The 14,454-nt window shown below is 44.3% G+C and overlaps 1 protein-coding gene across 10 annotated transcripts in view; it reads right to left on the reverse strand.

The window, feature by feature from the left end:
- TP53BP1 (tumor protein p53 binding protein 1) overlaps nt 1–14,454 on the reverse strand; it is a 91,253-nt gene that overhangs the window by 43,110 nt on the left and 33,689 nt on the right. For all 10 annotated transcript variants that reach the window (XM_033920075.1, XM_033920078.1, XM_033920079.1 and 7 more), the window contains 5 exons: nt 7,474–7,646; nt 7,134–7,260; nt 4,910–5,010; nt 2,483–2,691; nt 133–2,227 (listed from right to left, as the gene is read on the reverse strand). In XM_033920075.1, coding sequence (XP_033775966.1) covers nt 133–2,227; nt 2,483–2,691; nt 4,910–5,010; nt 7,134–7,260; nt 7,474–7,646 — 2,705 coding nt within the window. The remainder of the gene's footprint in view (nt 1–132; nt 2,228–2,482; nt 2,692–4,909; nt 5,011–7,133; nt 7,261–7,473; nt 7,647–14,454) is intronic.

The following is a 14,454-nucleotide window of genomic DNA, read 5'->3' on the forward strand; positions in this document are numbered from 1 at the left end:
AATAGATACCGGTTGACCAATGGCACCGAAGATATGCCGCCCTTCCAGCCATGTGCCACTTATATTAGAATCTGGGGGAGGTAGGGATGACAGACTGAGGGGTTTAAAGGAGGAGAATGCAGTCTTACTCACCGCTGGAACTCTCACACAAGCTCCTCGACGATGACTGGTCGGTTGCCCTGTCCTGCGACTGTGCTTCCATTCCAAGCGGCTCAATCTCTTCAGCCTTTGCTTGCATATCATCCTCGCCCTTCAGAGATGCCTGGTACTGGTTTTCCTGCGATATCACTGGCACATCGTTTGCTCCCCCTAAAGACACCTGATGCACCCATTTGCTTTCCTGTGGTGTCACAAGCAAATTGTTTACTTCTGCAGATGTCTGAGGCATCTGCTCATTTTCATGCGGTGATACTGGCATAACATCCAGTATCTCTGCATTGCCCAGTGGGGTCCCGAGTACATCCTTTTTCTGTTTGTTCTCTTGGGATATTACCGACACATCTGTTGTACCCTCTGCACAAACCCCTTGCTGCTGCTTCTCCTCCTCCTTGGGTTCACCTAGAACATCCAATATTTCCCCTGTTGGCAAATGATGTTGCTGGTTTTCCTTGGATGCGTCTGAAGACTCTTTCATCAATGTCTCAGTAGATATTAAATGCTGCTGTTTCATTTGTGGCATTGACAAATCAGGTACGTTGTTCTTCTGATTCTCTTGGAGCATCAAAGGTTTTTCTTCAGGCACCAAAGACTGATCTTGCTTCTTCTCCATGTCCAATTTGTCCAAATGCCCTGGATACTGTTGGGTCTCCTGACAGGAAACCGAGACAACGTTTTCCACAGGCAGCAGATGCTTTTGGTTCTCAAGACACGGCATTGGCACATCATCCATATTTTCTATAAACGGTGAATGCTGTTGGTTCTCCTGACACATCTCCAGGACATCAGGTGCTCTTTCTAAAGGTAATGGACCCTCTTGCTGCTGGTGTTCTAGCAGGTTTTCTTGCAGTGGCTCTGGCGCCTCATTCTGCTGCTCACTTTCTTCTGAAGTCACCAACCTATCATCCACTGCCTGCTTTTCTTTTCCTTCTAGAGAATCCTGCAGGTCATTCATTTGCTTTGCATGTGGAAGCTGCAGGTCCTGAATGGTTGGCACCAGCATTAAATGACATTTGCCCTCCCCATCCCTTTGTCCTTTTGAGGTCTCTAAATGCGTTTTTGCACGGGTTTCATTCCTAAAATCAGTCTCCGTCATGTTCTGGGCATTCGTAGACAATGGATTTTCAACAGACTCTACCAGAATAGGCTGTCCATGAATACTGGTGAGTTTTGGCATATCATCTAGTGATGTCTCTTTGGGTATATTTTCTCCATTTGTTTTTAAGATAACGCTGGGTGATCCTGCATCTTCTGCACCCTGGTTCTTTTCTGGCAGCTTATTTTTTGATGCATCTTTAGCAGATGTTTCACTGTCCACCTCCATGTCTTCTGGTGCCTGACTAACTGAGAGAAACACACCCTGAGATTCAGTCTGAGACAGACTGAGATGAAGATTAGCATCCTCTTCCATCAGTTTCTCATCAGCCTGCCCTTCTTCTGCTCCCTCCTCTTTCTCACATGGAGTTTCAGGAACTTCTTCGACCGATGAGCCTTCTTCTAGCAAGTTTTTCACAGGAGGATTTTGCTCAACATCTTTGGAAATATCTGGATCCAAAATACTCGGGGAGGACACTGAATGCAAGGATGAAGTTAGAACGGCTTGCTTTTCAGAATCACTTGTAAGATCAATACAGACGTCTGGCACTGAATGAGATGCCACTCTATAGGCACTAACAGCATCTTTTGGTGTAGTAGGCTTTTCATACGAGAGAGACTCACTATCTTCTGTTAACCTAAGATTTAGACTTTGATTAGCAGTAGAGTTCTGTTCAGTCTCCAAAGTCTCACGTGTTTGTTCCATCTCTTCTATCTGGGTGGCTTCATTGTCATTTGCTTTTTGTGCATTTCGCTCCTCTGTCTCAACTAAGGATTCATTGTGCTCATTTACTGACAGCTGATGTTTGCAAGAATCACCTGCCACAAGCGTCTGCCTGTGATGTAATGATGAGGTCTCATTTTGGATCTTTGCAGCCTTAGAGCTTGCTGATGAAGTAGAGATGCACTCCAGATCAACAGCCTTTTCTTCTTTGTTTGAACTCTCCTCCATGCTTGGAGTTGGAACAAACATATCCTAAGACATAAAAAAATGAATAAAAAACAATGCATGACTTAAATACTTGTCTATTTAATCTATTGAAATTAGTAGTAGAGAGATCATTTTAGCCATACTGAGCTACATTAGGCAAAAATTGCTAAAGACACCTCCTTTCTCAGCCAGACATACATACTTATCCATAGTATCCTAAAAATATATTATTCTCACACACACCCTCAAAGCATCACCACCATGAAAGGTAACCCTTCCAGTTTCTATGTGAATGCCTACATGGGAGAACTCTGGTTGTGATGGAACATGAAAAGAGGCGGGGATGAAGGCTGGTGCATTCTGACACACTGGAGTTGAAGCCTGTGGAAAGGCTTGAGATCCTGCATTAAGTGGAAGATTGTCCGTTTCCATTGGTTCCTCTTCTCTTTGCTTCTCCTTTATATGATCAGCATCTTCTGAAGGTGCAGATGTGTCCATTGGTTCACTCCCTTAAACATGAAAAAATAAAATAAAGTTACATCTACTATAACATTAAGAAATGGACAACAGCTGATGTATTTCTTTTTAGGTCTAATCAATCACCAAGTTTAAATGACCCAATAATTAGTCCTGCCCTATTTCCCTCTCTTCCCCCAAATACACATAGTCCATTATCAATAAAGGTAAGCCCCTATACACGATAAACAATAAGTCTGCCATGAATAAATTTCACACATGCATACTTAATGCCCTGATCTAAAATACATATAAGCTCCATTTGTTCACATTCATCCATAGTATAAGCCATACAGTAAAAAGAATTAAGTCAGGACCTTCTATACTCCATTTATTAAAGACAAGAATCTTTCACCCTTAACTGAAAAAATGTGTTACATAACCTTCCTTTAATTTCATAAGAACATAAGCATCGCCTCTGCCGAGACAGACCACAGGTCCATCATGCCCAGCAGTCCGCTCATCCAGTTTAAACAAAAATGAGGCTTCCAAGTCTCATGAAAGTCATTCTTGAACCAATTTACACAAATAAAAGGCATTTTATCCACATATAAAAATTAGCCATCTAAAAATTTTCCACCTACAGAATATTTAATTAAAGGAAAGTATATGCATAGATTGCACTTAAATGTGTCAGCAAGACTGAGGACTTGTTTTACAAAGCCACGCTAGCGGCTGCTATGTGGTAATGGCCCCGAAGCCCGCTAGTGTGGCTTTGTAAAACAGGCCATGAGTGTCTATAATTCTATGTTGCCCATGGTCCTCCCAAGACCTTTTAAATATTCCAGCCTACTTAGGCTAAACTTACAATACAGCCCAAATTCATTATCTGTTCTTCTTTCAAAAAGGCATTAGCTTTTGTTTATGTAGGTAGCAGTTTTTAATTGTCTTCCCTAGTCCTTTCAAGTAAAAATCTTTATCATGCTTCATTGAACAAAAGAATAAACACATACTCTGATCAACCAGGATAACCCCTGCAGTAAAAGGAGAGAGAGAACATGAACCTTGTTTTTTTAATAATAGACTCTTCATCCTTGAACGAGTCCTGATACTTTTGATCCACATCCCCCTTAAATATTACCCTGAATTCCAAATAAGGGATAAAGAGAACAAATAAATATAAAAAGGAGAAACAAGAGGATGTAAGAACAAAAGCTTTAGTAAAAGCAGAAAGAAAAATTATAAAAGTGGACACAGGACAAGTTCAAGTTCAAGTTTATTTGTTCTTAATGAATCGCCTATTTTAAATTACTAGGCGATGTACAATACCACAAAAAAAAAATACAAATAAAACACTGGTGTCAACATATAAACTAACTTTTGTTATGCGATAATAATTATCATACAAAAATACATACATATAATAAAAAAAAAATATTAGTTATAGGTGAGAACATACAAGAGTGGTGAGGACAAGTAGGGGGGAAATTACAATGTTTAGACAGGAAAGAGAGAGAAACATAAAAGGGAAGAACACATAGGAGGGAAACCTAAGTTAATCAGTTAAAAAATAATTATTAAAATATTAAGAATCGTAAGCATCTTTAAAAAAAAATGTTTTTAGTGTTTTTTTAAATACGGCTAAATCTTTTAATTCTCTAATATATTGAGGTAAGAGATTCCATGACTGAGGGGCCATAATCGAAAACATGTCGTGTCGTCTGATACCTATGACTTTCAACGAGGGAACCGAAAGAAGGTTAGAGGAGGTTGAGCGGAGAGATAGTGTAGTGTTGTAGGGAATTAGCCACCTATTGATATATTGTGGCTCGTTAAAATTTATAGCTTTAAAAACTAAGAGTAATAATTTAAAAGTAATGCCAATGAGATTTAATTAACAGAGGGGTGATGTGATCATATTTTTTTGCATTGTAAATTAATTTCACAGCTGTATTCTGTATTAATTGCAGCCTTCTTTTTTCTTTTTGTGTGATATTAATAAGGAGAGAGTTACAGTAGTCTATTTTGGAAATTATTAAGGAATGGATTAAAATATTAATAGATTCAGGTTGTAGAAACTTGGAAATTGAATGAATTAAAAGTAATTTATAAAAGCACGTTTTAACAGTGTTACAGATGTGGTCATGGTAAGTAAGTTTATCATCTATCAAAACGCCTAAGATTTTTATCGAAGTAACCAATTCTAATACAAGAAAATATATGGAAGAGTCAGCAAAAATAACTTATGCATATAGAGGAAAAAGATATTACCTTCTTCTGGCCCTTCTTCCTGCTCTGTGGGAGAGCAGGGAACCATGATAGGGGTTGATTGGAAAACATCAGGAGAACAGGCAACCACAACCGAAGAGCTCCTATACAAGAAGATTGTAAAATACAGCAGATAATATCAAAGAAATCAAATTCCGTGCTCTTAGAACTTGATTTATCCCCCAAGAAAGTTAGAATAAGTCAACAAAAACCTCTATTCCCCTGAAAATATTCTAATCCTAGCATTGTGGCTAGATGGCAAGCCTACATTCACTAAAATGAGTAGATTGACAGATATCAGTTCTAGAAGAGGGAAGGGCTGAGCTCAAAGAAACCCAAATTGGTTCTCAAAAAACTGTTTTACCAATGTAGAGTGATGAAAAAATGGCATGGAAAGACTTAAATTAATCAGATTCTACCAGACCAGTCAACTGGAAGACAGAGACTAATCACTTGCGAGGTCTTCCTATACTGCACGTGTGCCAGTACCTTCCTGCTCAACGTTTGCTCGTGGGGCCATAAACTCAGTAACAAGCTAAGAAAGCAACTAAGGGAGATGGGCGGGTTGTAAGACTATATGCCTGCTGTAGCTGGAGAACACCTGCTACAGATAAGTATCACTGCTTTCTCCAATGACAAGCAGACATATATAGTGATTACCCAGAATTCCAAACTGCAGAAACTTCTGGATGTGGCTACCAAATTGGTATGTGAAAATATGTTTCTTTGAGATCCATGGACACAAATCTCTCCTTGGTGCACGGCTGCAATGATGGATCACAATGTTTCCATACAGAAATGTGGACCCAAAGAAGTCAATTTGACTCCTTTTAGATTTAGGATGGGGTGGAAGGAAACTTCCTTCTTTGCCTAGTGAAGTAAAATGGAAATCGAGGGTAATGACTCCTGATCCCAAGAAACAGTGGACATCGGGAGGGTACTCCCACTTCATCTAGGTGCTTTGGACCACTACCACCTTTGTGAGAGCCCAGCAGGGCAATACTAAACACGAACCTTCAAGGAAATAGTAAAACTAGCTTGTAACCATGCCAGACCATAGCCAACACCAACTAATCAGGCCAGGGGTGTAGCTACAGGTGGGCCTGAGTGAGCAAAGGCCCACCCAGTGGCAGCACCACACTACGCTCTCCCTTCTATCCTCCACAGTGTCCCAGCATCTGCCCTCCTGTCTCTGGTCCCTGTCTCCCCCCAGTATACCTTAAAAGTATCACTGGTGCCTGCAGCAATTCATTTTTGCTGTCTGTGTGCCAGCCCTGCTGGCTTCCCTCTGCCATGTACTGCACTTATTAATGTCACTTCCTGTTCTCTATCACCATATATCACTCAAAACCCACCTATTCAGCAAACAAGACCCTTAATGACAATCCCCCCCGCATATCCTACCACTTCGCCCCCCCCCCCGCTCTTCTCCTCCCACATAATAGTTTCTCTCTTCCCTAGCTTCCACCACCTCCCGCCTTCCGCTGTCAAGTTTGGTTAAAACTTGCTTATATCTGATAACATTGTTGTAACTTGTTGATATCTGTAAAATCGTTTATATCTGTAAAATTGTTAAAACTTGTTCACTTCTGATCTAATTGTTGTAAATCTGCGTCTCTACGCAGATACTACCTTAATTGATGTAAACCGCCTAGAACTCACCGGGTATGGCGGTATATAAGAATACATTATTATTATTATTATATGTGGTCCTTTCTCTGGACCCTGGATTCTGTGTCTACCCTCCAGGCTCAATTGGTTAATTTTCCAACTGATACAAAAACAGCCCAGAACCACTGTATGCCCATCACCATCTACTGGAAATAGAGAAATAATATTCAGCTGGGATGGTGCTTTATATATGGCAGAGCTAGCAAGTGATTTGGCTCCATCTCCCAATTACTGGTTGATGGGTTTTATCCATGAGTTCTGATAGGGACATCAAGGAAGGGTCCTTTCAAAGACATGGTCAAGAGGCAGGATGAATGGTATTTGAGCACAAAATAAGAGAGAGAAATCTTAAAATTTCTGTTCACCGATATGTACGATTAATAAGGCAAGGGTATGAAGTGCAACCTGAAGTTTGAATTTAAATCTCTGAGCTATGAATAATGAAATCCCTTGAACAGGTTTCTATAGGCAAGAATTGACCAAAAGTTAATAGTCCGTTAATAAAAAAAAAAAAATTATCCAATAGGTTACCAATATACTAATGGTTGTTGCTTACTGTGGGGGACTCTCAGGAATAAGGGACGTCTGCCCCGAGAGATGCAAGACACGTAGACTGTCAGCAGGAGTCAAGGTCAAAGAACTATGACTCTCCACCTTGGATACTGTTACACTGTCATCTGAACCTATTTGGAATAGAAGAAAAAACACAAGAGATCTCTCAAGAGCAGAAAAATAAGCAGACCTGATATGACACAGCAGCTCAAATCATGTATTTAATTGTAAGTAAATTGTAACAAGGCTTCCAGATGTTACAGATTTCTCCCCATTACCCATGGACAATAGACTACAACATTCTGATTCCAGTGGCCTATATTTTGACCCGTATTACTTCTAACCTTTTGTGTTGTTCTGCCCAAACATATCTTCCTGTGATGAAACAATTTCAGACTCCTCTGGATCCCGCCCAGGTGACACCTGGTCTGGTGGAAGCAGTCCTTGAAGAGACACTTCTTTTCTGGCCTTGTCCTGCTCAGTGGGGGTTCTAGGCAAGGCAGGTGTGAACTCCACCCTAGGCAATTTAAAAACATGACTTCCTTTAGCATAAATGTTGAGTCTGTATATAGATCAAGACTTCATTAGTGATACAAAATGGTACAAACTAGAGAATGACACGGTGACGGTTTACCCGCGGCCACCGCATTTAAGCCGCGGGTCACCGCCGAAAACGGGGAAGAAAACTAGCAGTCGCTGCGGTGACGGGGACAAGGCCATTCACCGACCGCGGAAACGGTGAACAGGTTTGTCCCCGCGGGCCAATGTACCCCCTTCTAGGAACCGCTATTTACCGCCCGACGCCCGATTCACCCCCCCAGCAGGACCGCTCGCACCCCCACCCCGAACGACCGCTCGCACGCGCTCCCACCCGCACCCGCGATCGGAGCAAGAGGGAGCCCAAGCCCTCTTGCCCGGCCGACTCCCCGACGTCCGATACATCCCCCCCCCCCCCGGCAGGACCACTCGCACCCCCACCCCGAAGGACCGCCGACTTCCCGACAATATCGGGCCAGAAGGGAGCCCAAACCCTCCTGGCCACGGCGACCCCCTAACCCCACCCCGCACTACATTACGGGCAGGAGGGATCCCAGGCCCTCCTGCCCTCGACGCAAACCCCCCTTCCCCCCCAACGACTGCCCCCCCCAAGAACCTCCGCCCGCCCCCCAGCCGACCCGCGACCCCCCTGGCGACCCCCACGACCCCCCCACCCCCCTTCCCCGTACCTTTGGTAGTTGGCCGGACAGACGGGAGCCAAACCCGCCTGTCCGGCAGGCAGCCAACGAAGGAATGAGGCCGGATTGGCCCATCCATCCTAAAGCTCCGCCTACTGGTGGGGCCTAAGGCGCGTGGGCCAATCAGAATAGGCCCTGGAGCCTTAGGTCCCACCTGGGGGCGCGGCCTGAGGCACATGGGCCCAACCCGACCATGTGCCTCAGGCCGCGCCCCCAGGTGGGACCTAAGGCTCCAGGGCCTATTCTGATTGGCCCACGCGCCTTAGGCCCCACCAGTAGGCGGAGCTTTAGGATGGATGGGCCAATCCGGCCTCATTCCTTCGTTGGCTGCCTGCCGGACAGGCGGTTTTGGCTCCCGTCTGTCCGGCCAACTACCAAAGGTACGGGGAAGGGGGGTGGGGGGGTCGTGGGGGTCGCCAGGGGGGTCGCGGGTCGGCTGGGGGGGGGCGGTCGTTGGGGGGAGGGGGGTTTGCGTCGAGGGCAGGAGGGCTGCAGTGCAAACATAAGCCTTTCATTAAGACAATCCTGGTTCGCTTTTCCAAGTTAAAACAATTAGAAAAATATTTCTGGAGTGCTGTAATAAATTAAAATTAATAGTGCTCAGAACCCCCAAGGTAACTTCAGGCATCATTTTGAAGCTGGGGGGGCGGTCGTTGGGGGCAGGGGGGTTTGCGTCGAGGGCAGGAGGGCCTGGGATCCCTCCTGCCCGTAATGTAGTGCGGGGTGGGGTTAGGGGGTCGCCGTGGCCAGGAGGATTTGGGCTCCCTCCTGGCCCGATATTGTTGGGGAGTCGGCGGTCCTTCGGGGGGAGGGATGTATCGGACGTCGGGGGGGGGCATCAGGCTTTCAGGATGGGGACAGACCTTCAAGGGGGGACAGTGCAGGGAAGTCAGGGAATTTATATTAATTAATTTTTTCTCTGCGTGTTTTGTTTTTGTATAGTTATTAACTAATATTTAACTAAGTTTTAAAGTTTTAAAGAATGTTTCCTTTATACGTAAATAAAGAAAAGTGAATGGGATTGCAGTGGCGGTGACGGGGCGGTGAATGGGGTGGCAGTGGCGGTGACGGGGCGGTGAAGAGGATGGTGAGACGGGGACGGGGCGGTGACGGGGATGGTGAGACGGGGACGGGGCGGTGACGGGGATGGTGAGACGGGGACGGGGCGGTGACGGGGATGGTGAGACGGGGACGGGGCGGTGACGGGGACCAATTTTTTCACCGTGTCATTCTCTAGTACAAACCTGCCCACTCCCTGCAGGTTAAGAGGCTGGCATGTATACTATCCTTCTAAAACAGTTGTTCCCAACCCTATCCTGGAGGACCATCAGCCAGTCAAGTTTTCGGGATCCCCTAATGAATTTACATGGGGCAGATCTACATGCCTGTCACATTCATTATATGCCTCTCTCTCTCTCATGCATTTTCATTAGGGCTATCCCAAAAATTCAACTGGCCGATAGTGGTTTCCAATCCTGTCCTGCACGACCACCAGCCAGTCAGATTTTCAGGATAGCTCTAATGAACACGTATGAGAGAGATTTCCATATAATGGAGGCGACAGGCATGCGAATCTGCCCCATTCATATTTATTAGGGCTATCCTGAAAGCCTGACTGACTGGTAGTCCTCCAGGACAGGGTTGGGAACCGCTGGTATAGAACCATAAGATGTGTAAGCTATTATTCTGCTGGCATCGAATTAAAGGTATCTATCATATCCTATTCATTGGGTGAACCTGTGAGTTTACAATCTTTGTACATTTGTCATCTGAAAATACAAAAGAACTCATGAGGTACAATCTAGATCAGGGATCTCAAAGTCCCTCCTCGAGGGCCGCAATCCAGTCGGGTTTTCAGGATTTCCCCAATGAATATGCATTGAAAGCAGGGCATGCACATGGATCTCATGCATATTCATTGGGAAAATCCTGAAAACCCGACTGGATTGCGGCCCTTGAGGAGGGACTTTGAGATCCCTGATCTAGATCAATTGTATTTGTGCATTTTTCAAAAAGTCAGTGTTCATGTACTGTACTCAAGAGATGCTTATTGATGGGGCTAAAGCTTCGCGCCTCTCGGCTGGCTCCTCCTCTTTTCAGCTCTCAGCTTACTGAACGCCATCTTCAAACCTGGTGGCATTTTTCACCATTTGTCCGGTTTAGCGACGGGTTCCTGAGGAAGGGACACATCGCGTCCTGGAAACCAAGCCTGGTTGAACCTTCGTTGAGGTTTACTTGAAGGACTGTAAGCCTCATTTGATGCCATGCTAAACTGCGTGAAGAAATAAGCCAAGTGCTCCTTTCTTCTTTTGCCGAGGAGAGCTGGTCTTCACAGAGCACCTTACTGCTTCATATTACACACTATTGATTTTTTTGAATTGACTTTGAAGTATTGATTATTGTCACTGTTAATTTATACACACTAATGTGTCCTATGATGGTGTGCGGTTGGAAGTGATGTGCTACTCCTTCATATACAGCGCCAGTTTGACCTACAGTGCATTCCAAAAATCAATCAAAACCATTCTGTTTGACAAATTCATCTCCTAAACAGAAGCCTCCAAATGACATATTCTCCCTCTCTCTACCTCGATGTAATTTCGCTGTTTTTGCTGTTCCTTTACCTAATTCTTATGTAACCCTCTCTTCTTACATCCTGTATTTTGCTGATTGTCCAGCCTTCTTCGAATGTGAACCGCCTAGAAGTCTTTCGACTGTGGCGGTATAGAAGAATAAAGTTATTATTATTATTATTATTGTGATTAAGCGCTAGAGTGATTTCATTAGTCACTCTGTATTACTTATTCCGTCACACTGAGGACAAGTTTCACATTATCAAATTTGGGTTTATTTGGTTGCATTTTTTTACATGATCAATGTGGTACAGTTTGGCTCTCTGTTTTGACCAACAGACTATAGCTGCTTTAGTCCAGGGTCTTTTAAGTATCTTGGCAGCAATTAAGAGATATTTTGGATCCATTTAGTTTCAGGTGATGGCAGGACATCCAGGCAGCAATGTCAGCCAAACAGGCAGAAGACTTTTGGACTTTAGGTGAAATTATGGTTCGAGAACCCCTGAAGCATTGCTCCCCTCAGCAGGGGTAGGAAGCAAAAAGTTGGCTAAACCTTATGACCCTGGATTCATCCCCAGGCTTCTTTCTTGCATCAACTACCCACAGGACTCTGAATTAGAAATGGTTTCCCAAGGGGGCCATTGACATTGTTTTGTAATGAATAAACACCATTTTCTTAACATTATTTATGATTGGAGGGGAAAGGGGAGGGTTTGTATAAATGAAGGAAAATGTAAAAAGAAATATGACAAAGATTGATTTAATTAATTACTTGTATGGAAAGGGAGGGAGGGAAGAAGGGTTTAGATATATTTACATTTGTTATTATCTTGATAGATTTATCAAATGATGTTAGTAAATCTATGTATTACTTATATTGTACACGTGTTGAAAGTTTAAAAATGAATAAAGAATTTAAAAAAAAAGAAAAAAAGAAATGGTTTCCCAAAATAAAAGAAGCATGGCACTCTTTCTCAAACAGGAATGGAGAAACAGGTATCAAATCTAAAAATAAGAGGAATTCTCCCTTCCTAATTGCCACACCACCCAAAAGTAGTATCTGAAAATTGATCTCTCCAAGACTGAAGATGGTCAGCAAGGACGGTCTTTTGGAACTAGGGCATACAATGAGGATCAAGAATTAGTTGATATTCCACTAAGGTAGGACTGGAACCACCACTGTTAAGCATGTAATAGCCTTCCAGAGTAGCCATGACACAGAGGGATGAAAGTCAAAAAGGAGAATACTTCTTTGAGCAATGCCCAAGACCTGCTGTGAGTTATGAAGTAATGTGGGCTCACTTCCAGTGAAATGTGTTCAGTGTAATGTACTGTCCCTCACTGGTCCGATGGCTTTTTGCCAGATGAGCAATCTCTTCCCTTCCTGAAGGGTCTGGCATCTATTTTTCTTCCTGAAAGCCTAAGGACAGCAGAGACCTCTTCTGCAGCAGAGAAGGGGTTCACCTTTCACCCTCCCCAAAAGATTTCCAGTATAGACCTAGAGAAGGTTCTGTCAAACAGTCCAAAACTCTTTGGAAGTCTGGGCTGCCTTGGAGGCAAGCTCACCTTGGCCGACATGCCCTGCAGACCTCAAGACCAAGAAAACTTTGGTTCCCCTTTTCCTTCCAAGCCTCCACATGGTACTGAAGGTTGCTCCCCAACTAAAAGATAGGGTAAAAGATGACAGAGCAGAGGCAAGTTCCTCTGAGGTTCTAGGGTTCATGGTTCAGCTCCAGAGGGCCCAGCAAGAAAAGGAGGAAAACAGGAGGAGCAAGGAACATCTACAGAACAGCCTGCATAGAACGCTCAAGTTGGCAACCGTTCCTGCCAAAAGCATAATCTGACATGGCAGAAGGGGCCAAAACTACCCCTTTGCATAACTTAACTAAGAGCAGGAGACATTACTACTACTGTTTAACACACCCGAGAGCCTCCGTCTCCGGTGCTAGGAAACAGTCCTGCTACTGACAAGACAGAGAAATTCGGCCATTGCTCCCTTCCCCCCGCTTATGATCCAACACCATGATGCAGTCAGCATTGCAGATATCTTTGGGCCGTATGGCCTTTACCTGCCATCATTTTCTTTGTTTTTGTACAAGGGCATTTCAGACCATGGAGTTTCTATCAGGGCTGGGTGGGGGTCAGTACATCAAACCTTCAACTCTGACTTCTCTATTTTTCTATCATCCAACTCAGACTAATATTAGATTAGTTTGTTTTTTTCTGATCTAGACCAAAAGCACTAGTACTTTAGATCCAGGACAAAAGTTTAGCAGCATAGTGGGGCCATTCTAAGGCAGTCCACTGGTGCCAAGTCACTTGAGAAAAAGCATACCAGGTTCTGAGGGAACCGTGTTTTCTTTCATCTCTCCCAACTGCTGCTCTTCCTGGGGATTCTGTCAGCTGGTTCAACACAGCTTTCCCTGTCCGGGCTCTTGTCCAGCAGAAGAAGGGAGAAGCCATCGGCACGATGCAGCACGGCCCCCACATGGTCACCAGCGGTGGATCGATGCCGGCGTCGGAGGATCTCCTGTGGCCTGCCCTCTCTCCCCCTCTCCTCGGCGGACTTGCACTCCTGCAGCTGCGTTGTTGGACACATCGAAGGGAAAACAGACTTCACTTCAGGGGTCTGCTGCCGGCGGCACCTGGCCTTGCCTGTCCGGTGACTGGTGTCATGGTGGTCTTCATTGGCGTGGTTCCTGGTCCTGCTTCTTTGGTGGCGGCAGACTGAACTTACTATCAAGCCGCCTCAGAGACTTTTCTATCTCTTAAAGTTGTTTAATTTTTTGATCTTCTTTCATTATTTCTATTTCTTTGATTTTTGATTGTGACATGCCTTCGGGACAGATAGGGTTGTTTTTCTCAAGTACCTAATTTAATTTTAGTTTGATACATTGTAAACCGCTTAGGTCAGTAAAATGCAGGAGTGGTATATCAAATCTTAAATAAACAAGCATGAACATATATTATGATGTTATAAGTTTTTATTTTGCAGCTGGAGTCAGCATGTTTTCACCAACTACTTAGCCCTAGTTTCACTTTCCCTATATTCATCACCCCCACACACAAAAACACCACCCACCCCCTCAAGAAATTACTTTTCCCAGTCAAGTTCTCCTCCCCAGAAATATCAACCTCAAGCAAGAAAATAGGCAAAGAAGACAAAAGTGTGACAGAAGAATAATAATCCCAGGCAGAGACTCCAGCCTGGGAGACCCTTCTTAACTCTGGTTCTGATGCACAACACTCAGACGCCATGGTAAAAAAATACCGCGGCAGGAGCAACCAGTCTTACTTGCGAGGAAAGATTTTGTGCATCAGGGCCTCGATCTGCTTACCACACACTTACCAAAACCCACTCTACCAGGGGAGCAAAGGGCTGAACCCAGACAGTCAAGCAGACAGTTGAAAATTCTACCGCCCTGGGAGCCTAACAATACTGCACTAACCCAGCACATGTCACTATCTGCTGGGAAATATCTAATCGGCACCATTTTTTTTATGGCTATGTCACTAT

Source organism: Geotrypetes seraphini, chromosome 14 (assembly GCF_902459505.1).
Source record: "Geotrypetes seraphini chromosome 14, aGeoSer1.1, whole genome shotgun sequence".
NCBI classification, from domain to species: Eukaryota; Metazoa; Chordata; class Amphibia; order Gymnophiona; family Dermophiidae; genus Geotrypetes; species Geotrypetes seraphini.